This window comes from Talpa occidentalis, unplaced genomic scaffold (genome assembly GCF_014898055.3).
Source record: "Talpa occidentalis isolate TD23 unplaced genomic scaffold, MPIMG_talOcc4v2.1 talOcc4.9, whole genome shotgun sequence".
Lineage (NCBI taxonomy): Eukaryota > Metazoa > Chordata > Mammalia > Eulipotyphla > Talpidae > Talpa > Talpa occidentalis.
In genome coordinates this window covers 78,176,951-78,199,205 of record NW_023605305.1, presented here as the reverse complement: position 1 = coordinate 78,199,205, position 22,255 = coordinate 78,176,951, and the positions used below count along the sequence as shown (strand labels likewise).

Sequence of the window (22,255 nt, the reverse complement as noted above, 5' to 3'; positions counted from 1 at the left end):
TCCATAAGTCCTACCTATTCTACAGTTCCAGCTTTCTGATTGATGCTTTAATATTTATCTACTTCATTCTTTATCATGACCACCAGCCTAAAAACTATACACCTCAACAACAGAAAATAACCCTATCAGATCAGTACTTCCATTAATTAATTATTCCTACAACCTAACTACTTAAAAAAAAGCCTAAGGGAAAGCCTATCCTTGACTCAGTCCACCCCCAGAGACTGGATATCACCAAAAAAGCAGCACCATTTCCAACAGGTGTAAGTAAGCCTTCCCTCAATAAATACTGAGCGCCTCCATAGTATTACCATTAGCAGCTCCAGAAGTAGCCTCCTTCCCAATTAAGTACTGACAGGTGAGTTACTCTAAGACAATACTCCGCCAGGACTGCTCCAGCACCAAAAATATAAATCCAAGTGGCCATGCAAGAAAGGTTCAAGTTAGCACTAAACTCCCAAACAAGGTTCATCTCCAACATAAAGACACCATGCTACTGTCAGAAAACAATCGTAAGTTATTTGTACTGGGAAGGGTACTGGATGGTTCGATGTCAGAGGTGAGAGAAAAGGCTTCTTTTCACTTTGTAGCACATGCATGCACTATTTACTCAAAAAAAGTAAGTTTTTAGAAAGAAAAATGTTTCAGAAATTCAAAAGCAGCTGAATTTAAATTCAGCTCTCATCCAACACAGATCTGTTAAACCTTTAGCCAGGTACTGCAAGTCCAAACCTACTCTACTGCAGTGACCTGAAAGCACTGCTCTTTCACTTTATTAAAATATATTAAGTATCCCCGGGTCTCTCACAGGCACACAAAAACCCCTCCCAACAATCATTTATCAGGAATGAGAAAACTGGTTCTCCAGAGGCTACCTGATTCTCCGGATGACAGCAGATGAGAGGCTGATAGCGAGTCCACCCGCCCACTATCTCCTGCAACTCGGCGCCGGTCTTATGGGCTAACACCTCGTGTTTGGAGGGAAGCGGGGGCTGGGGGAAAGTCCAAAGACCCCCACCATACCTTAAGGGAGGGGGCCGGCGCAGGGCACCAAAACCTCTGCACTCGCAGGAGTGGCTAGCTCCGTGGTGTCGAGAGCAGGGAGGCGAAAAGTACTCTAAGTGCGGGTCTGGTGAGGGAAGGGTATGTTCTAGTTCCATCGATCCTCCGGCACTGAACTGGGATACAGATGCAGCGTGTCCCAGAAACTCAGCTGAGGAAAGGGGTGATTGAGTCGCTATAAACGGTGAGTACCACATAGGCTGAGGCAATTCCCTTCTACGGGAGAGCGAGGGAACGGCAGACGAATAAAGGGATAAGGTTCTGCGCTGCTGAGCCCTTAGCCTAAATAAAGATAATTACCCCGTGCTCCCTTCACCTTAAGGATTTCCCGTTTGTCCCAACCGCCGGCGAACACAAGACTGAGTGAAGGGAGCGGCCCCCGCACCCTGAGGGCACCACTGGGGGTGGAGAGAGTTGAGGGGGGGCGCGCTAGGGAGGACAGGAGGGGAGCATGGCGGGCAGGAGGCAGTGAGTGAAAGCGGGGATGGCGGGGGAAACGGGGCGCGAGGGTGGGGAGAAAGAGTAAAAGCACAAGAAATGAAGGGACATGAGCTAGGGGCGCGCGAGGCCGAAGTGAAAGACCGGGGCGCGCGCGCGGAGCGGGGGGAGGGGATGAGGTGAAGGGGGAGCGCGAGGCGGGGGCGCGCGGTGCCGGGTGGGGGGAGGGGGACGCAAGGCGGGGGCGCGCGGGCGGGCGTCGGCTCGCGGGCGCTTCCCCCCCCCCGCCCCTCCACCTTTCCCTTCCCCCACCTCCGCTACCACCGCCTCCTCCCAGCCTTCCTCCCTTCCTCGCTCCTCACCGCCCCCGGGCGGGCGGGCGGCCAGGCTGGCCTAGGCCAAAGCTCCTCACCTGGCGGTGGCGGTGTAACTCCCGGCTAGCTCGCCTCCTCAGGCGGCGGCGGAGGCGTCGAAAAAGGAAGAGGCGACGGCACAGTGGGCTCCGGACCCCACTGACGGGACCGGGGGCGGGGGTGGGGGAGGGGGGCGGGCCGGACCCGGACGGGCGGGCGGAGCAGACACTGCGGTACAGACGGGGGCAGCGGCGGCGGCGGCGGCTGCACCGGCGGCGGCGGCACCACACAAACAAGGACGCTGATTGGGCAGCTGCCAAGCGCCTCGGCACCGCCTTTCCCACACGCCACGACGCCCATTGGGCAACCTAAGCCGGTCTCCCCGCCCTCTTCTTCTCAGCGATACCAATAGGAGACGGGATGCCGGGACTACACCCCACCCTTGAAGAGTGAGTGGTTGGAAAAGTGATGATTGGCATACTTAGGACCCAATTCTACACGGTAGAGGGGGATGGTCTAGCGGGGGCGCGTTAATGGGTACCTCGGCCAGCCCCAGACACATCCGGGTCTTCAGCAGCCCATTAAGTGTCGGGGGTCAAAAAACCGCTTCGGGCTGCAACTTTACCTTAGAGACGTTTTGGTCCCCAGGCAGCCGCCGTACCCCAGTATCCCAAAGCCGGGATTCCCCTTTGGCCCTCTCTCATTCTTTCAGTTCTAAAGATGGAGCCTAGCAAACGGCTGTGCTCTGGGTGGTGTTTCATCGCGACAGAATCCAGGAATTTCAAGATGTAACTAGCTTTAGGCTCTTGGGCCTTGTTGTCTGTTTGGGGCGTGGCCTATCTCCGTCTGCCAAAGGCCTTGAGCTTCCTGGTTTTCATCGTCTCTCGGCACGGTACTGTCGTGACTAAACCGCGACAGCAGGGGGGAAAAAGCTAGTCAAATTGCTGGGGAATTACGGTGTGCACAGCCCTCGCTGCTCCTTCCCTTGGAATCTTCTGGTCTGGTTAGGTTCACAGTGAGGGAAACAGCTTCTTACCCCACCCGACAACACCTAATTAACTCAAGGCCCGACTGCTCTTAGTAGCCTCCCTACTTCCCCAAAGCAGTTAGGCCCCCATAAACTCTTAGCAGTTGCATATCATAAGTATCAGTATCCTTCTGAGTACCTTGAGGATAGGGGCCAAGTATCACAGGATCAGTGTGTTGAGGGAATAATAATAGCTAATGGCCCTGTGCTATGTATACGTGCATTCTTTTAACAACTTTTACATGGATTGTCTCATTCCTCATAACTCAGCGAGGTACTGTTACGCCCATTTTACAGATCAGGAAAGTGCAGATCAAATGATTTGGCTAGGGGGCCTCCCTGGTGGCGCAAGGGGTTGGGCACCGCACTTTGAAGCAATCCACAGCCTCTGCAGTACGAGTTCGATCCCCGGCAGGCCAGGGAGCAACCCACATGGCGCGGCAGACCTCTCCTGTCTTGCCCACTGCTCCCCTCAGCAGTGTGTTTCCGTCAGTCTGCCTGTTCTGTTCCCCACTCTGTCTCTGGTGAATCCTCTCGCCCCCCACATCTCTGGCCTGTACTTCAGCTCTTGTATGCATAAATAAATAAATCTTTAAAAAAATGATTTGGCCAAAGTTACACGTAAGTGGAAGAGCTGAATTTTGAGCCAAGGTAAATCAAGAAATAGGGTCAGAGAGGTTAAGTTACTCGCCAAACATCACACAGCTAATTAATGACTAAGAGGTGCTTTGAACACAGGAATAATGGTTCCACAGGCACTAGAACACATTTTCAAAGAACTTAGACATCATACTGTACAATGGAAATGAAACTAATAAAGGACATGGCCATATAAAGACATAGACCCTACACACACACACACTCACAAGCATACCCCAACCTTTCTATATTTTAAGAAGGTAGAGAAAAAATGTTTTCTTCTAGTAGGAAATGGTCTCGGTTTCTAAGAAAATGGTCTCAGAAGTCAGACTACCAAGGTTTGGATCTTGGCTCTAACTCTTAAAGTTGTGTGAATTGGATGCAAATTACTTAACCTTTGTTTCCTGTGCCCGAGTTTTACTATCTGCAAAATGGGACTTGCCCTCATAGTGTAATTTGAAAATTATAAAATAGCACATTTTAAATGCTCAGGATGGTGTCAAGGATACAGTGAGTACTTGATAATCATTAGTAACTACTGTGAGTTTTCCTCACTTTTCCAACAATTTCATCCTCTTAATTCTCAATTCAGCTTCTGTTGGTATAGTCCTGTACTGAAAAAACTTTCTCTACTAATCCCCTCATTTTTTTAAGAGTTTTTTTTTTAAATAGCGGCATGTTTTATTTATTTGTTTGTTTGTTTGTTTTTTGTTTATACTTGCACTGGGTACAGTCAGAAGCGCGGGAGGGTGAGAGAATTCACCAGAGCCAGAGAGGGGAGCAGAGCAGGCAGAAGGACCGAAGTACACTGTTGAGGGGAGCAGCGGGCGGCAGGAGAGGTCTGCACGCCATGTGGGACCCTCCTCCAGTGGCTGGGAGCAGCCGGGGATCGAACTGGCGCCGCAGAGGCCGCGGGCAGCTTCACAACCCAGCACTCAACTGCTGCACCACTGGGGAGGCCCTAATCCCCTCATTTTAATGTTTTCACTCAGTCACAGATGATAGAGCACCTTTTGCATTATCAGGCATTCATCTATATTCTGGGGATATTGCCATAAACGAGGTAAAGTCACTGCCCTTGTGGAAGGTACAATTTTCTTTCTCTAATTTGCTGCTTTGTCCATCATTCTCTGCTGTCTAAAGGGCCATTCTTCGGGGCCTCCCCGGTGGCGCAGCGGTTGAGCGCTGGGTTGCAAAGCTGCCCTCAGCCTCTGCAGCGCCGGTTCGATCCCCGGCTGCTCCCCGGCCACCGGAGGAGGGTCCCACATGGCGTGCAGACCTCTCCTGCCGCCCGCTGCTCCCCTCAGCAGTGTACTTCAGTCCTTCTGCCTGCTCTGCTCCCCGCTCTGGCTCTGGTGAATTCTCTCGCCCTCCCGCGCTTCTGACTGTACCCAGTGCTTGTATAAATAAATAAATGAATCTTTAAAAAAATAAAAATAAAGGGCCATTCTTCAAAAGCTGTGAAAAGACATGAGAAACACTATGGCAGAAGATAAAAGTGAAGCCTGAGAAACTGCTTTTCACAAGTTTAAACTCAGGCTGTAAAGGGAAACTTTTAGTCTGGAGGCTCAAACTCCAGGGAAGACAAGTGAGTGAGGCCACTAATGTAGTGGACATGACCTTTGCCCTCTGCAGGCTCTACCAGTTTGTTCCCTTTTTTTTTTCAAAGCTAACATTTATTATGTTTAGCACTTTGTATGGGTTATATAATTAAGCTTTAAACAAACCTCCACAGGGCCTCCCCGGTGGCACAGTGGTTGAGCGCTGGGTTGCGAAGCTGCCTGCGCCGGTTCGATCCCCGGCTGCTCCCCGGCCACCGGAGGAGGGTCCCACATGGCGCGCAGACCTCTCCTGCCGCCCACTGCTCCCCTCAGCAGTGTACTTTGGTCCTTCTGCCTGTTCTGCTCCCCGCCCTGGCTCTGCTGAATTCTCTCACCCTCCCGCGCTTCTGACTATACCCAGTGCATGTATAAACAAAAAAAACAAAACAAAACAAATAAATAAATCATAAATAAATAAAAATACATGCCTCTTTAAAAAAAAATTTAAAAAAATAAATAAACAAACCTCCACAATTTGCAAATGAGGGAAAAACAGAGGCTCACCAGTTAGATGATTTGTCTGATGTAATAAAGTTAGCAAGTGTCAGAGACAAGATTTAACTAAAAATTGTCATACTCAAATCTATGTACTGTGAGAAGACAAATCGGGGGTCTGTAATTTGGACATATTCTTCTCTCCCCTCATCTGCTCCCTAGGCCACAGGACAGAAATATCAGATGCCATGGCATTTTGCTTTTAGAATTCCAGATATTCTTGGAGTGAAAGAATCCTGTAGTACCATTCATCAAAGAGTGGGCCTCTAGCAGGATGCCCCAAAATGAGAAGTGGAAGGTGGAGATAGAGTTGATTATAATTATTTGTGAGCCAAGGGGCACTCTAGACCATTAAGATGCAATTCTCTATTGAGGTAGGGGCTGAGCACTAAAATTCTTCCTCAGTTCCAGGGGGTTCAGTGCTAAATAGAAACTTACGAATTCAGGAAGACAGGTGGTCCCTTGTAGAATGTTTTTGGGGACGATAGCCCTGCTTCCTTCCTATGTAGCCCCTTTAGGCTACTGGAAAAGCATCCTTCTGTGCTCAAGACAGGATGGAGAAGGGTCCTACTGCTTGAAGGCGCCAGAATTCAGCAGTACCTCTTTTCATCCACTGATCTCCACCCCCAGAAATTTGCAGTAAAGGCTCATGCAAGTTATTTCCTCCATTGACACTCTTGCTCTCCTTCCCCAAGGCATTTCTGTTTTGTTGGCTAATTCCCTTTGGTAATTGGTTTTACAGCTCTGTTAGGAGTTGTTTCCTGTGTTTATTTCATTATACAGGAAAGAAAGGAAGAACTCCAAGTGGGCCAAAAAGATTAGAAAAATTATGTCTGTCTTCCCAATGCCCCTATGCAGCAAGTCCCTGAATTCTTGCCCCTATCTTCCTGGCTCTGTCCTCTGGAAGAGTATTGCCTGCAACTAGAGCAACCAAGGAGGCCTAGGATGACTGCCAGGGCTCCTGGGATGTGTGAGGCCTGCCAACACCAACTACTGGGGAGAGGGTCGTCATCCTGTGGAGGTATTGGAGAAATTAGGAGGGGGAAGTTAGGGGAGAGGAAAAAAGGCAGAGATGAGCTCAGGGCCCCCAGAGAATGGAGCCTTTGTGTGGGGTATGGATGAGGGACAAGGGGATAATTGTGTGGGAGGGCCGGAAGTGCCACACAGACTGGCACCACCATGGCCAGCACCGATTCACCCCTCTTCTGCTCTGACAACTCCCTATGCCCCAAGGGACCGGTACCAGACCTGGTCAGGGAAAGCAGGGTGTGCCTGAAGGCTGCAAGGGATGGAGAGGTGAAGAGGAGGATACACAGGCAGGGTTAGGGAGAGGCATCCCCCACCATTGTCCCAGACCCAGGGAAAAGGAGGCAGAAGGAAAAAGACCGAAGCATTATTTACTATATTTACATCCAACAAAACTTTGCAAGGAGCAATCCTTATTGCACAAATCAGGGTCCTGGGTCGATGAGGTGTTCCCCAAACTGGTGGAGTGGACAGGAGTAGAGCTAGAGGAGGCTCCAATTCTTCCTCAGGGGAGCTTGGGATTCCTCTAGCTTCCACATCCTGACTTCAAGGAGCTACAGACCACTGGACCATGGTGCCCCATCTCCCTTTTCTTTACTGTCCATAACAATCTCATAAGCAAGGGGGCTATGGCTCAAAATAAATAACTTAAAATACAAATCCTAAGGTAGGAAGACGTGGAGAGCCTCGGGCTCCTTCAGCAATCCAGGGAAGGGGGCCGTCATTGGTGGGGAATGACGTCTCTCCGACCCCTACAGGGCAAAGGCTCAGTAGCTCTGTATCTTTCCAATTGTTTTTTAAAACAAAAACTTATAAAATGACCAGGGCAGTGCAGCTCTCTGAGTACCCTGGAGGGGAGTTCCTGGTATAGGAAGGGGAGGAACAGAGCTTTGCCAACTCCCCCAGGCCGCCTCCAACCTCAGCATGAGCAAGTTGGGCAGGCTGGAGATAGGGGAATTGTGACTTTTGGTAACAGAGGGCCCCTCTTCCTCCTGCCCCCACTTGGAAGCCAGAGCAGGGCATGCTTCCCAGCCTGTTCCCGGCTCCTTAGGAAAGGAATAGGGAAGCAGGTTATCTTTTGAATCCATTCTCCCTCATCTCCCCACCCCAGGCTGGAGAAGGAAGCTTAAGGGTCCCTAGCATTCCAGAGGTGCTCCAAAACATTTTCGGCAATCAATGGCCTTCGGGGTGGGCATCTGTGCCCGCCGCTGCCTCAGCTCCTCCTTGCCCATGCTGCTGGCCAGCTTGTTAAAGGCAGACTTGTACTTCTTGTCAAAGGCCACTAGGGAAAAAGGTAGTGGTCAATACATTAGGATTTCTACCCCAGATCCCTAAACTCTCAGCACCCCCATCTGCTCCTCACCTATGTCCACATGGTCCTTGCCCATAGCAGCCATTGTCAGGAATAAGATCTCACGGTAGATACCCCTGGAATGGAGACAGAAGAATATGAGAAAAAGGGGGTGTGGAGCCCAGAACAGACCAGGGGTCTCCTAGGTGGAGTACCATACCTCTGTAGGTGCAGGCCAGTAGGGGGGGCCCCTAGAGTTTCCAGCAGGAGCCCAACAGCCTTGTGCACCTCATTGAGACCAACATGGCGCAGCACAGACTCTAGCAACGCGAGGCTGAGGGATGCAGGTACTGGGCCTGGCCACACCACCCGCTGAGGGATCTGGCCTGGGTAAAAGCAAGGAAGGGAGTCCAGATTATTGAGCTCTCTAGACTAGGCATGGGACCAGCCCCCTCCCCCCTAGACCAAATACCACACTCACTGTGGACCCTCCAGAGCACATAGAGAGGTGGGCAGCTATTGGGGTCAGGGGTCAGGACATCCCACAGCAGCCGCACCTGCACAGAGGCTGGATCAGGGGTTAGCCAAGGTGATGGGGCCTGCAGAGAGACAAGACAAAGGAGAAATGGAAGACAGAGGACAGAAAATGGACAGCTGATGTTCCAAGAGACAGAGGGACATTATAGGACATTGCCAAAGAGAAGTACTTGCACCCATGAGAATGCAAGCTCTCCGAGCAAGGATTTTGTTGTGTAATCTGATACATTCCTAGTGCCTCAAAACTGCCTGGAACCTAGAAGTTACTCAATAAATAGGGGTGGAATGAATAGGTGAATATTAATCATTTTCTAGGTACCAGCACTACATAAAAATTCTGTAAGGCTCAAAGTTGTGAAGTGAAGGGGCAGGGAGTAAAATCAGGTACAAGTGACTCCCAAGCCTGCACTCCTCCTGCAGCACTAAGGACATGGGCAACAAGCTGACAGATGAGGAGGGAGGCACTCAGGATGCAGGGGCCAAAAGGGGCACTGACCTGGGGGCCCGGGGGCCCATCGCAGGAGGCCAGCACCAGGCATGGCAAAATACTTGGCAGGCGCAGCCTCTGGAAGTACCACAGAAGGTTCCAGAAGATGATGGGGTGGGCAGCAGGCAGCTCAGGCAACGCCAGCACCTCACTGCCCTCGTTCTCTACCAGTGACTCCAGCTCCTTACGCAGCACCAGGGGGCTCAGGTATGCCCATGCCCCACCCTCGACCCTCCGGGGGGCACCCTGTCAGACACAAAGGGGGAGGGCATTTACCAGGATCCTGTTCCCGGAGCCATGCTTCTCAGCCTCACCCGCCAGGTTCTGCAATGCCCCTTGCCCTCAATACCCAGTACCATTGGTCCACACACACCCCCATTCCTTGTGCCTATTCGACCTTGCCCTTACCCCCATGTGCCCATTGCAGAGCTGGGGCTCATCCAGGGCCAGGCAGAGTCTGCGGTCACTGAGCACTGGGCCTGGGCCCCCAGGGACAGGAGCGTCTTTGCTGTCACTGGTGCCAGCAGGGGCAGGCTTGGGGCTGGGAACACTGCAGAGGAACACAGTAGGAGTGTCAGCCCTTGGAACTCCCCTTCCCCAACCTACCCGCAACATTTGCCCTGCTTTGGGCACCTGGGTCGGGAATCAAGGGTCTGGACGCTGAGCAGGGGCACAAAGGGGCAGGAGCAGAAGGGGCAGGTTGTGTTGAGGTTGGAGTCATCAGGTGCCCAGCCAGCCATGATTTCTTCATCATATACCAGCGAGTCACAAGCACGGCACAAGGAGCAGCTGGACAGCAGAATCTGCAGGCAGAATACCCAGGAGGCAGGTCTGCTTGATCTCCAGGTTCCTTCCCTTGCCTCTTCTTCCTCCAAATTCCAGCCTAGCCTCCCCCCACCTCCTCCCAGCCCCTGCCTTCAAGTGTGCCTGGGAGGGGTTATCCTCACTTCCAGGGAAGGCGGCTGAAAGGATCCAGGGGCGTCACTGAGGCGCTCTGAGGAACGGCGAAGGCTCAGGCTGCTGAGAGAAGATTCTGAGAGGTCCCACTCACTACCCAGAGAAGCCGAGCTCTGCCATTACATGAGAAAGCATGGTCAGCCAACTCCATCTGTTCTTCACCCAGGATGCTGGCTTCAACCACCCCTCAGAAACGCCTCTCTGGGCACTCTCCCAGCTATCAGCCTCTCCCCAGGCTTCACTGGCTACCTCAGAGGCAGTGGATCCAGGGCGCTCCCGGGGGCGCAGAAGACTGTCCATGGGGCTGCGGCGGGCTGGGGGAGGCAGGTCAGGGGGCAGCTCAGGTGCGGGAGCACGAGCACGAGCACGAGAGGCAGGGGAGCGGCGAGAAGGAGTGAGCAGCTGTTGGAGGCGGGCACCCAGCCCTCGTCGGGGGGTACTGGTCTCATCCTGACGCCCACCAGACTTGGGCACCCTCCCACTGAGCCCTTCCAGGGCCTCAGTGGACTGGGTACTCAGGGTTGAGCCTGAGCCCCCTGGGCTGCCTTCAGGTGCTGGCTCCTCCCCAGTCAGGCTCAAGTCTGAGAGGCTTCCATCGTGCCAGGGCACAGGTGATCCCCGAGGTTCCAGTACTCCCAAGGCCTCTATCACTGCAAGCAGAAAAGAATCAGGAAGGGTAGAGTCCAGTCTAGGAATTGAGTGAACAAAATTCTGGGCAGCACAAACTTTGCCACCCCAAACCCCATCGTGATGGTATACTGGGCAAGAGTCCCTCAAAATCTACAGAGCCCACCCCAGAGGGCCACTGCTCCATCCTGCCTCCAGTCTTCCCCTCTTTCTCTCGGCAAAGGTTAGGAGAGCTGACAGGCAATGGGTTGGACAAGGGCACTCACTGTGGGCCACACCAGCCTCCACAGTGGACTGGGCACCTCGGGCACTCCCCAGGCTACCACTCTTCACCAGGCGCCCTGTGGGTGAGGCTGGGTCCCGGAGGCTTCGCCCAGCCCACGTCGTCTGTCGCTGAAGAGGGCGGGTAGGCGAGGGGCGCTCCAGGTAGGGGTCTGTAAAAGACAGGGACGGGGGTTCAATGACAGCCAGCTGGAAACCTAGCCCCCTGTTCCAAAACAGAGCTCCTTGCATGGACCTAGGTTTGGAGGCATCCTCCCAGGCACAGCTTCAGCTCTTTCGTTACCAGCCAAGTATAGATTATCAGTCCCTGGAACACTTAATACCAACCACGAGGCCATCCCCAGCCCTCCATGCGTCTCCCTGCCTGATCCTGGCTACTCCATCCCCAAGCCCGTCGCCAGTCCCTTCCCACCTGTCTGGGAACTGCCTGCCTCTTGTGCTGCCACCTCCTGTTGCTGCTGCTGCTGCTGCCGCCGCCGCTGCTGCTGCTGCTGCCGCCTCCGTTCTCTCAAGGGCTGGCGGAACTGGGCAGCGCCCATGACGACATTCCGGAGCTTGGCCCAGTGCAGGCGTCCACCCGGTGTACCAGACGGCCACTTGCTTTCCAGCACAGCCTACCAAGCAGAGTATCCTTCAAGATGGCCTACTTCTACACCCTGACACTAGCCGGACACCCACGCCTGCCTGGGAGCCCCAGGAGACCATCTTGCCCGCTCCAGACATCCTGCCCAGAACTGTCCTGCCAGTGGCTCAGCCAGAAACAAGAGTCCAGAATAGGGAGGTGGTAGCAACCATCTTGGAGGGGTCTGGAAGCCAGAAGCAACAGAAACATTTGTATACAGACTCTGCTACTTATAAATTATATGGCTTTAAAAAAATTATTTCATTTTTTTGGTTACTAGTTCCCCCATCTAAAATACAGGAGGGGGATCTCCCTGGTGACCTAGGGGTAAAGTCTTAGCACAACCACCTCAATGGCCCACCATCAGGGCCTGAGTTAATCCCTGGCCAGGGAGCTAACTCACATGGCATGAGTTCAATCCCCGGCTAGGAAGTTAACCCACATCGCGCAGCAGACCTCTCCTGTCTCGCCCGCTGCTCCTCTCAGCAGTGTATTTCAGTCAGTCTGCCTGTTCTGTTCCCCGCTCTGTCTCTGGTGAATCCTCTCATCCCCTGTACCTCTGGCCTACACCCCAATTCTTCTATGCAAAAATAAGTAAATGAAGTCTTTAAAAAAAATAAAAAACAGGAGGAAAAAAATATATGGTTTCCATCCAAATAAGTAAATAAAAAACAGGAGACCATTTAATCTCATGGTTAAAGGCTTGAATTCAGGAGATGTCAATCTGCCTGTGCTCATATCCTAACTCCCAGATTTACTCTCTGTGGGATTTAGACACATTATTAACTCTGTTACCTCACTACCTCATCTGTAAATGGGGATGATAATCATTTACCCCCATGGGACTGTGGTGAAAAATGATTTAAAATGTGTAATGGGGCCTCCCTGGTGGCGCAAGGAGTTAAGTCACAGCACTACAAAGCTATCGGAATCCACTGCAGCACAAGATCGATCCCCAATCAGGGAGCTACCCACATGGCACAGCAGACCTCTCCTGTCTCACTCACTGCTCCCCTCAGCAGTGTATTTCAGTCAGTCTGCCTGTTCTGTTCCCCACTCTGTCTCTGGCGAATCCTCTCACTGTCCTCTCCGTCCCCCCACTCCCGACACACTCTGGCATACACCCCAGCTCTTGTATATATGAATAAATAAACTAATAGAAAAAAGATAAAATGTATAACATATTTGGAACAGGGCCAGGCACGGTGGCTGTTACTCTTACCAATTACTGATAGGTCGTAATCTTTGCCCAACCCCCTTGTCAGGTTTCTTTTAAGAACTGAAGCAGCCAAGTACATCCATGACAGTGGCTACAGGTCCTACTTAGATTGTATAGGCCCAATCTCCAGGAGCGGGAATAGCACAGGTGTTGCGGAGTAGCATCCTCCACTTACACACACCCGAGCTACCGCCCTGCTCCTGATCCCAGATTAGGTACCTTATTGTAGTAGCCGTAGGTGATGGTGTTGGGCACAATGCCTGCCTGTCGCATCTCCAGCATGACCCTCACGGACAGCACAGGCTGCCCATAGTGCGAACAGAGCTGCATCAGCACCCGGTAACATACCTAGGAGGAAAGGCGCCGGGTGAGAGGGGACCTGCTCCCAACCCACATCCTCATTGCAGCAAGCATCCTCTTCCAGCCTCCCCAGTTTTCATAGACTTCACCTGCCCTGGTAGCTCTTAGGGCTGCCTTAGAGCCGCCACCCTCCCTGCAGTCTTCACTGCTGTCCCAGGCTCATGCTCACGAGGTGGTGTGATGGAGCATCTGCCTGGCTGTGGGGCTTGTGCCCATGCTCCCCACCTGCTTTCGCTGGTCTCCACCTAGGTTCCCTCTCACAGCCCCCAGGCCTGCACAAGCCTCCTGGGACTGGCATGGGTGCCCACCTCGTCGGGCAGCACCACCTTGCGGCTCTCCATCTGGCGCAGCACGTGGTAGGCCGTGTGCAGGGCCCGCACCCGGGAGGGCGCCGACCGCACATAGGCAGGCAGACACAGGAACCACAGCCCGTAGCAGTGCCCCAGCAGACACCGGGCCCACAGCTCAGGCACAGCTGCTGATTTCTGTGCCATCCGCTGTGCGACCTTCATCTCCTACATGGGCAGGGAACACACGGATGTGAGAACAACACCAAGGCAGGGTAGGTCTTAAAATGGTGTGGGAGATGTAGCACTTTCCCTGAAGAATGGCCTGTGCTCTGAGGAGGGAGGAGGGGTGCTGCACACATAGCTTCAGCCCTGGAACCACGGGCAGCGATGCCTAGCCCTTAAACATGGGCAGGTGCCCCAGAAAAGGCAGCAAGCTTCTGGATTCCCAGAATTCTCAAAAGATAAAGATGATGATGATGATCACAGTGGTAACCATAGCTATAATTTATAGTACTTTTTATATTCCAGGCAATTTAGGCCTCCTAACAACCCTACGGGGCAATTACTATTCTACCTGCAATAATTTCTTAAAAAGCCATTATTCTGGGCTTCCGTGGTGGCGCAAGGGGTTAAGTTGCAGCACTATGAAGCTACCTGCAGCCACTGCAGCACAAGATCAATCCCCAACCTGGGAGGTGACCCACATGTCAGAGCATACTTCTCCTGCCTCGACTGCTGCTCCCCTCGGCAGTGTGTTTCAGTAGATCTGCCTGTTCTACATCCCACTGTCTCTGATGAATCCTCTCACCCTCCCACACCTTTGGCCTATACCCCCGTTCTTGTATATATAAACAAATAAATCTTTTTTTAAAAAAAGGCATTATTCTACCTATGATGAAAAAAACTGAAGCAATAGCTCTGAGCAAACAGGTGCCTTTGTGAGGCCCACCTGCTGGTTACCTGTTTGGTACGGCGGGGGGCAGGACTGCTGGGAGCACTGCGGGATGGGCCTGGCACAGGCAAAGCCCCGGCTTGCTCCTGAGGCGACTCAAACAGCTCAGCCCGTAGCTCTGGGAACCCATCATAGCTACAGGCAGAGAGAGGCCACATCAGGAGTAGTGAACCCCGAGCCAGCCTGTGGGGCCTGGAACAAGTGAGGGGCTGAGAGGTTCTCACCAATACTGGGGAGTGGATTCACTGCCCTCTGGCACCACAGGCTCTTCGGGAGGTGTGATAAAAACAGTGAGCTCACTTCCTGACAGCTCCTCCAGCTCCACTAAGGGGGTCGGCTCTGGCTTCTCCTGTTCTGGGTGGACCTGAGGCAGAAAGGCAAGAGAGCAGGCATCCAGAAAATGGCATCTCCCCAGAACACAGCCATAGGGAAGGAGCAAGTGTGCTCAGACCCTACCAGGGCCCTGGATATAGAGCTGGAGGGATGGAGTCAGGAATGAAGGAACTGAATGTATATGTGGCCATGCTGTGCACTGGGCAACTCTAGGAACACCACCCCCTCACAGAGGAGATAGAGAATTGTGTTTCTAGCGGCCTGGGGTAAGAGAGACACTTGCTAGGAGGATAGCAGAGGCAATGGGCATGTGGAATACCATATCCAATACCTTGTCAACACAAGAGTCAAAGAATTCAAGGGCAGCATGCCGAGCAGAGCCAAAAGAGCACTCCTCAATGAACTGTGAGAACATCTGTGTGTGGAGCAGCTGAGAATACAGCTTGTGGCTGGAGCGTTCCCGGGATTTAAGGAAGTCTGAGAGGGATGAGAATGGGGCAGGGAGAAATGTTACCAGGGTTCTCCACCCAAGCCACACCTTTTCCAAACCCCCTGCTTACTTGGTATCCAAGGGCATCAGAGCTATCAGCTCTTGGCTCCTTGGGTACTATTACCTCAAACACCAACCAACCAGCTCAAGCTCCCCCAGCACCACAGGCCCGTGGCACACCCTCTCTTTTGTCTCTTTTATCTCTTTTGTCAGGGGATCCTTCAAGGGCAAGGTCCCTGAAGAAGCTTTTCCCGTGGGGGTGGCTCACCACAGGCCACCCCAAGGCCAGGCCACCAAGAGGGCAGGTCAGGGCAGTTCACCTTTGTACCCTTCCTCTCTCCAGACCCAGAAAAGTGTATGGCTCAAAGCCAGTGCCCATGACAACATTGCTAAGGGAAGTCAAGAGTAACCCAGCCCCCTCTGTTTGTCTCACAGAAGTCAGGCCTGATCACTCCTTTCTTGACACCCCTCCCGAGCAAAAACAAGCCCCCTTACCCTGCAGGAAGAAGAGGTTGTCTACATCACGAGCCCCCTCAGAGGGTGCCTGGGTGAGTGGGCGCAGGAAGACCCGGTAACCCTTGAGTAGACAGGCCATGAAGCGGAGGAAAGCTCCCTGAACTTCACGCTCCAGCCGGGCACGTCGGCCACACACTGCCTCGTAGTCTGTCAGCAAGAATTCCAGGGATGCCTCCTCCTCGGGTCCAGTATATGCTGGGGACCAGGACAGCCTGTGAGTCAGGGCCGGCACCTAGGCTTAACTCAACCCTGCTCTTCACACAGAAGTCGCTGCTGCTGCCTCACCACCTCCTGCTTCAAGCGGACCTTGCACTAGTACTGATTTAAAGGTAACAGTTGAGGTAACAGTTTCAAGTCTCCCCAATGGTCAGCCTGACCATCCCAATGTGTTGAGAAATATTAATATTGTATGCCCCTTCCTGTTGCCTAAATTGGAACTGGAATTTCTCTCACTTCCATCAAATGAAATCCTGACTCCTCTAATTCCTCAAGTGAGAGTTCTCCACAGGCCTCCCCAAACTGGAGGTTTAAGGGCAGTGATCCTGCCCATCCAGGCTACTCACTCTGATCCAACTGCTGGTACAGGTTTGTCAGTGTGGCCAGCAGAACCTTGTAGGGTCTTCGGGGCAGGGTCCGAGGGGAGAGGAGCTTCTTCTCCTCAGTCCTATGAAGAAGAGAGGCAGAAGGAAGAAAGGGCAATGGGGCGCCTTGCCAGCCTCCCCTACTTTTTACCTGAGGCTGCTTTTGCACAGGTAGCCCTCCACACAGCCCCCTGAATGAGACCTGGCCCTCTTACTGGAAGAGTGTGTTGGTATCAAGATCAACACAGATGACGTCAGCAGGTGGGTCGTGCAGATCGAAGTAGCTAGAGTGGATACCCACAATGAAGGGCACAGGGGCGCTCAGCACGTCTGCCAGTACCAGCGGGCACAGCGGAATGTAGGGGCACTGCCAGTGCAGCGGGAAGATCATCTGAAGCACCAGGGAGTGAGAAGCAGTGAGCAGAGGGGAGGCAGGGAGCAAAGGGGGGATGCTAGAAAAGGGGCATTGGCCTGGGAGGATGTCTGTTGAGAGAAGCCGTGGAGGTGGGCTCCAAAAGAGTCCCCAGTGGAAGCTACATGTCCCTGTAGGCTGTGCCCAAGAAGGCTGAGGAGTCCCCAAGGAAGGAAATATGGAAAAGGGTCCAGGCAGGGTTAGGCACACCAGACAGGGCCCTCTAGGTAAGGGGGCTGGGCGGGTTGGCACTCACAGACACAAGGGCCTCGCACACGCTGGTGAGGAGGTCTGGCCGCAGCGAGTGGACGAGTAGTTTATGTTCTGTGAGCACAGCCAGCAATAGCGTGATCGCCAACTCAGGACCCAGGCTCTGCAGCAGCTGCAGGAAGCTGGCACCACTGTCGGCAATGCCAAGGTAGGAGAACAGTCACCAGGAGGCCCTGGAGACCCTTCCCTAGTCATTGGACATAGACACCACCTGGACCCAGACTGCACAGACCTCAACAGCTGTGCCCAGCTGGCTAGTACCATGTCCCCCTCAACTTAGGCACATACCTGAGGGGCAGGGGTGAGGATACAGGCTGGCAGAGGAGCAGGTTATCATAGGGAGACATCTAGGAAACAAAAGAGCCCCAGTCAGGACAATGAAGGCTAAATCCTGCCAACTCGCCCCTCCCATCAGGCCCTAGCCGCAGCTCTCACCTGCACTAGGATGCGGGGTCTCTGTGGGGAAGGGAAAGGGACGTTGTGAATGAAGTGGGAGATGTGCCTGGGGGAGAAAGGGATACCGTCAAAGGTAGACTTCCCCAGTCTACCCCTGTCCTACAGCCACATTTTCTCCTCTCCTTCACCCGTCCACATGGACTTTATCCTTTCTGAACTCCATCTCCAGACTAGTAGATGGCTCCAGTCATTGGAGCCTCTATTATCATTTAGAACAAATCAAAAAAGAGCACTCTGGACACGGCCTGGCCCTGCCAGGATTTGGTTCGCTAGTGTAGCTGCATTTCATGCCCCTCACCCTTCAGTCAATGGTATTTTCACAATGAACAAACTACAACCACAGCTCTGTTCCCCACACCTCTCCCCAGCTCCATCTTGATCTCGTCCATCACCCCGGGCTTCCCGATCCCCTCAGAACCCTTTTCCAGTGCCAGGGGAGTCATGCTCACGCTTCCAAGGGCAGGCGGTGGGGGCCCGAGACAGAGTAGCGGTACAGGAAGGTAAGGAAGGCGCGGAAGGCCTGGAACGCAGGCCAGCGGGACAGCACAGCAATGGCGCGTCGGCTGCGCACTGCCCGGCCTTCCAGCGCCCGGCCGCGCTCCACGGCACTCAGCAGGCCCAGTGCCCGAGCTTGCCGCTCTGACAGCCTGGCCCTCGAGAAGGCCTCGTAGAATTGCAGCGCGGCACCATACACCTGCCAGGGGCAGAGGGGCAGTCAGGCAGGCCCTGCATAGCCCGGACCCCTTACCACACTCCACAAACCCACCTTATCACCAGCTGCACCCGTGAGCACAAAGGTGGAGAAGACGGGCACGGGGTACTTGGTCTGGGCAGGCCAGCACTCGATAGTGGCCCCCATGGGCAGGCAGAAGACGGGCACTGACTCAGGCAGCGGGAACGCCTCATTGTCCTCCTCTGGGTAGCGGCCCAGCAGCTCTGTACCCCCAGCAGAGTGGGGGTACCCAAAAGGAGGAGGGTTCATCAGATTTCAGGGGAAGAAACCAAGGGATCCCAGAAGGGCCAAGTGGGAAGTGAGTCCTCAGGACACTGGAGATGCCAGCCAAGAGGCACCAGGGCAGAGGGACACAGAGGGTCAAGGAGTTGGAAGGACAGAGGAACTACTCACCTGCTTCATACACCAGCGTGTTGGCCTTGGCCAGGCCCACCTTGTAGCACAGGTACACTGCTGGGCCCCACTGCCCCAGGGATGGCAAAAGACAAGCAAATACACAGCTAACGTTTCTGGGGGTCAATTTTATTTACCACCCCGAAGGAGTCTTTCATCTTTAGAACTCCCACTAACCCTGGCCCCTCATGACCAGAGTCACCCATCTGGGCCCACTCCTCCTGCCATTGAAGGCCTTAGTCCTAGGATATCCTTTGTGCTCGGTGTTCATACCTTTATACCCAGACAGTGAAAGCTTAGCTCTTGGCCCCAGGGCCCCACTTACCATGCCAGGGTTGAGATTGCGGGGCAATCGGCAGTAAGTATGAGGAGTGCCCTCGCCCTTGCTGGGCAGCACCAGGCAGAGGTCAGTGATGCCCAGGGCATGTAGTCCTGCCCCTTCTGCTGCCCGCCGGTAAGTGAGGTAGGTGCGGGGATGCCCAGGGCCTGGAGGGGCCAAGTTGGCTGAATGACTGTAGGGTGTTGTGTCTACCACTTGGAAGCCAGGCTTGGGGCGTTCTTTCCCCTCATATAACACCCTTGGCACAGAAAGCAGAGAGAGAGATGTTGGGTTGAGGACAGAGGAGAAAGCCGCCAGCCCTGCCAGAGCTTCCTATCCACCATACACCCTCACCCTCATCAGCCTGAGAGCATGGCCCACTTCTCCCTGCTAAACTGTGCCTTCCAGAGTCCTGTGCCTTTTCTTCTGTCCTCAGCTCTACATCTTGATCAGTAACACCCCCTCAAGCCTTTCATGGCTCTCGTACTCATCAATAAATTCTAAGAATAAAAACTACCATGTATTGACTCTGTGCCAAGTCTCCAATATGAATCAGCTCATTGAATTTTCTCAACCACACTGCAAGGAGGTATTATTACCCCCATTTTCCAGAGGAAGAAATAGGCCCGTGGGGCTCAATGAGCTGCCAAGATCTCATAGCTAGCAAGTAGCAGCACTAGCACGAACCCGAATCTGCGTGACAATTAAGGACATACGACCCCAATAGCTTCTCCCTGACTCTAGCCTATTACCTCCCCTTTCCCATTGCCCACTCCTCATCCCATACATCTCTCCCTCACCCCAGACCCCACCCAACCTCCCTTGGTGCCACCACGGGTAGAGGTACACACCCCAGCTCCACAAGTGGGGGCTTATCACGACCCCTACGGTAGCAGATGACAGGCTGAGTTCCACCCAGGAGCCCAGCACTGAGTTCCAAGGGGTGGCCCCCAGTGGAAGCTTGGATGCACGTGTAGCCATGGGGAACCTCCTCGCCCAGTGCCCTCGCGATGACTGCCACATCTGTAATGGGTTCCGCTGGCCGGGGAGGGCGCAGGGGCCCGCTGGGCTCAGGAACCCACGTGTCTTCAGGGACAGGTGCTCCATTCCCTGCAAGTCCAGCTATCACAAAGTAATCCACCAGTCGGGGGGGCCGCTCCTCTGCCATGGCCCCCCCTTCACTCACTGCATCTGGAATAGTCAAAAGGGGGAGAGGTGAAGCATGGAAGCTGGTGTTGCCATGGCAACCAGGGAGCAAGCCCACCCTCCTCCTCTCCTCTTCCTAGTACTCCCAAGGAAAGGCAGGATAAGCTATCAGCCAATCCTAAACTCTCCCGCCAGTGACATCACCAGGCCCTCATAACCCAACACAGCTCCTTAAAGAGACCAGGTCCCTCCCACTTAGTGGTCTCAGCCCTTTCCCCCGAAGAACCGAAACTCTGCTTCACTACATACAGTGAAGCTGGGCTCCGATGTCATATTGTTGCTGTATCCCTTTTAAAGACCCCACTCCTCGCTCCCTGCATGTACTATAATAGATAAGATCACAAATTTTTCTGTAATGACATCATTCATGCTGGTCATGACATCATGCCAATCTTACAGTCTAAGGGTTTTTGACCTTCCTATTCCAATTATGACATCATATAACCTTCACAAGCCCGCTAATGTTCTTAAAGAGCCCACTTCTAAGTTTTCGTGAGGACCCAAAATTTTTCCAGGAAAACCCAGGTTTAGAGTCTTCTCACAAGACTTAAATGTCTTTTTTCCTAATCAAACGCCACTAACCTGGCCCAAAAAAGTGCCCTTCCACCTCTAGGATCCTTAAGTGGCCCCGGTTAGGTTTCCAAAGTGCTGGGGGAGACAGCCGGCCAGCTCATGCCCTCCTCCACGGAGCCCCAAGAGAGAAACAGGCCCACCACGAACTTTCAGTAACTTCTCACCTGCCTCCATGGCCCAAACCCAGAGACTTGGAGCCCCAAGGGTCCTGGGGAACCCCAGGGTGCAGAAGCTGGGAAGGAGCTTGGTGGGTGGCTTTCAGCACACGACCGAAGGCGTGGGGGTGCTTCTAAAGGGAAGGGAGGTGACTTCCTGAAACAGTGGAGGGGAAGCTGTGGCTCAGCGGAAGTCAGCTTATGGGTGTGTGTCTGGTGATGCGGTGTGTATGGGGAGGGGGAGTGGAAGGGTGTACAGCTGAAGGTGTCAAACAGCACCTTGCTAAGAACTTTAGACTAAAGGACCTTGTGCAAGGCAGGGGGTGCTCTATAGCTCTAGGATGTAGACCTACTTAACCTTCCACCCTTCCCTAGAGACAGGCAGCAAGGCTGGCTCTTCCTGTAACCTGGCCTCTGGCCACACTCACACCCCACTACGCCTAATTATAGCCACCACGTCTGGGAGGTGATGCCAGGAGTCAGCGTCAGCCTCCTGATTTGGCTCTGGGACACAGCCCCGTCCCTCGTGCACTGCAGGGGAATGGGAGCCCTAAGCCCCAGGCGGCAGGCAGGAGTCTTTAGATGGGATGAGCTGAGGGGTGGGTGGGTGGGTGGCCCAAGTCTGCAGGATCTGCGCAGACCGGTCTCCTCTTAACGAGCTAGGGAAGAGTCCTGCAGTAAGCAGCCCTTTCTCCCGATGGAAGGCAAGGGCAAGGGCACCACTCCGGGTCGCGATGCCCACAAGCCAGGGGGCAGGAAGTTCGGGCAAAGGAAGGGCCAAGAGGGAAGCGGCTGAGAAAGCAGCAGGAAAACAGAGAGGGGCGCCGGCGGCCGGGGACGTGACGGCAGCAGTGCCAGCCGTCGCGTGATCCGGGCGGGAGGGAGGGGTGCTGGGGCTCCGGACCCAGGGGAGCAAGAGGGGTGCAGGGTGCGGGGTATAGCGAACTAACTCCCGGCTGTGCCCTCCCCTCCACTTTCACTTCCCCAGGAGAGAGGAACCGGAACCAGATGTGCAGCACCGGGGAACAGCTGGGGGGACATCCCCGAGCCCCGCCGGCGCTGTCCTTCCCCGCCCGCCGCCCCGCCCGGTCCAGCCCCTACCTGCCGGCCCTGCGACTCTCCGGCCGGCCGGCCCGCTGGCGGGTGGCTCGGAGGGCGGGCGGGCCGGCTGGCGGCAGAGCTACCCAGCCCCGGACATGGAGCTCCGGGCTGAGGCGCCGCTCCGGGACTTGGGGCGCCGCTCCCGACCGAGCAGCGAGTGAAGGAAGAAGAGGCGGCCTAGGGCACCCGGGCGCGGTGGAGGGAGATGGGCGATCCCGGCGTGGCCGCCGCGCTGCGCCACGCGGGTACTGTGCTGCCGCCCCGCTGGCTCTGGCCCGGCGATCCTCCCGGCTCCCGCCGCTCTAGGGGCTGGGTGCTTCTCCGCGCGCCCCGCTTTCTCTGCTCCCCCCACCCCTCTCGGGGCCGCGGGCGCCGCGCTACCCCCACCCCCCTTCCCCGGCCGGCGGCCGTGACCCGAGCAGCGCCTGCCTAGCGCCCGGCCGCCTGCAGCG

At 54.4% G+C, this 22,255-nt stretch overlaps 2 protein-coding genes and 1 long non-coding RNA gene across 6 annotated transcripts in view; 1 reads left to right on the top strand and 2 right to left on the bottom strand.

Moving 5' to 3' along the window:
- Positions 1–2,156, bottom strand: part of GATAD2B (GATA zinc finger domain containing 2B) — a 113,704-nt gene extending 111,548 nt beyond the window's left edge. Inside the window, exon 1 of the mRNA XM_037500409.2 lies at positions 1,913–2,156. The gene's annotated coding sequence lies outside the window, so the exon portion shown is untranslated. The remainder of the gene's footprint in view (positions 1–1,912) is intronic.
- LOC119236524 (uncharacterized) lies at positions 2,129–10,241 on the top strand. Of its 2 annotated transcripts, none has more exons than XR_005123081.2 (3): positions 2,129–2,302; positions 9,026–9,163; positions 9,910–10,241. It is a non-coding gene; the product is annotated as an uncharacterized LOC119236524 (long non-coding RNA). The 2 variants fall into 2 exon arrangements; XR_005123080.1 differs by lacking the exon at positions 2,129–2,302 and adding an exon at positions 9,718–9,785 and having other exon boundaries at positions 9,025–9,163.
- Positions 6,994–21,856, bottom strand: DENND4B (DENN domain containing 4B). 3 transcript variants are annotated; one of them, XM_037500407.2, is made up of 28 exons: positions 21,804–21,856; positions 19,620–19,959; positions 18,775–19,027; positions 18,450–18,519; positions 18,090–18,259; positions 17,773–18,017; positions 17,303–17,369; positions 17,156–17,214; positions 16,854–16,998; positions 16,401–16,576; positions 16,168–16,268; positions 15,584–15,799; positions 14,930–15,075; positions 14,490–14,629; positions 14,274–14,400; positions 13,332–13,538; positions 12,883–13,011; positions 11,235–11,436; positions 10,807–10,974; positions 10,163–10,563; positions 9,904–10,026; positions 9,590–9,759; positions 9,365–9,506; positions 8,966–9,202; positions 8,414–8,531; positions 8,153–8,318; positions 8,005–8,069; positions 6,994–7,923 (listed from the first exon to the last, which is right to left on the bottom strand). In XM_037500407.2, the coding sequence occupies exons 2-28, from the start codon at positions 19,934–19,936 to the stop codon at positions 7,778–7,780; spliced, it is 4,506 nt and encodes a 1,501-aa protein (XP_037356304.1). In that variant the 5' UTR covers positions 19,937–19,959; positions 21,804–21,856; the 3' UTR covers positions 6,994–7,777. The 3 variants fall into 3 exon arrangements, with proteins under 3 accessions (XP_037356304.1, XP_037356303.1, XP_037356305.1); XM_037500406.1 differs by lacking the exon at positions 21,804–21,856 and adding an exon at positions 20,712–21,306; XM_037500408.2 differs by lacking the exons at positions 8,966–9,202; positions 21,804–21,856 and adding an exon at positions 20,712–21,306.
- Between the last annotated feature and the right edge of the window lie 399 nt (positions 21,857–22,255).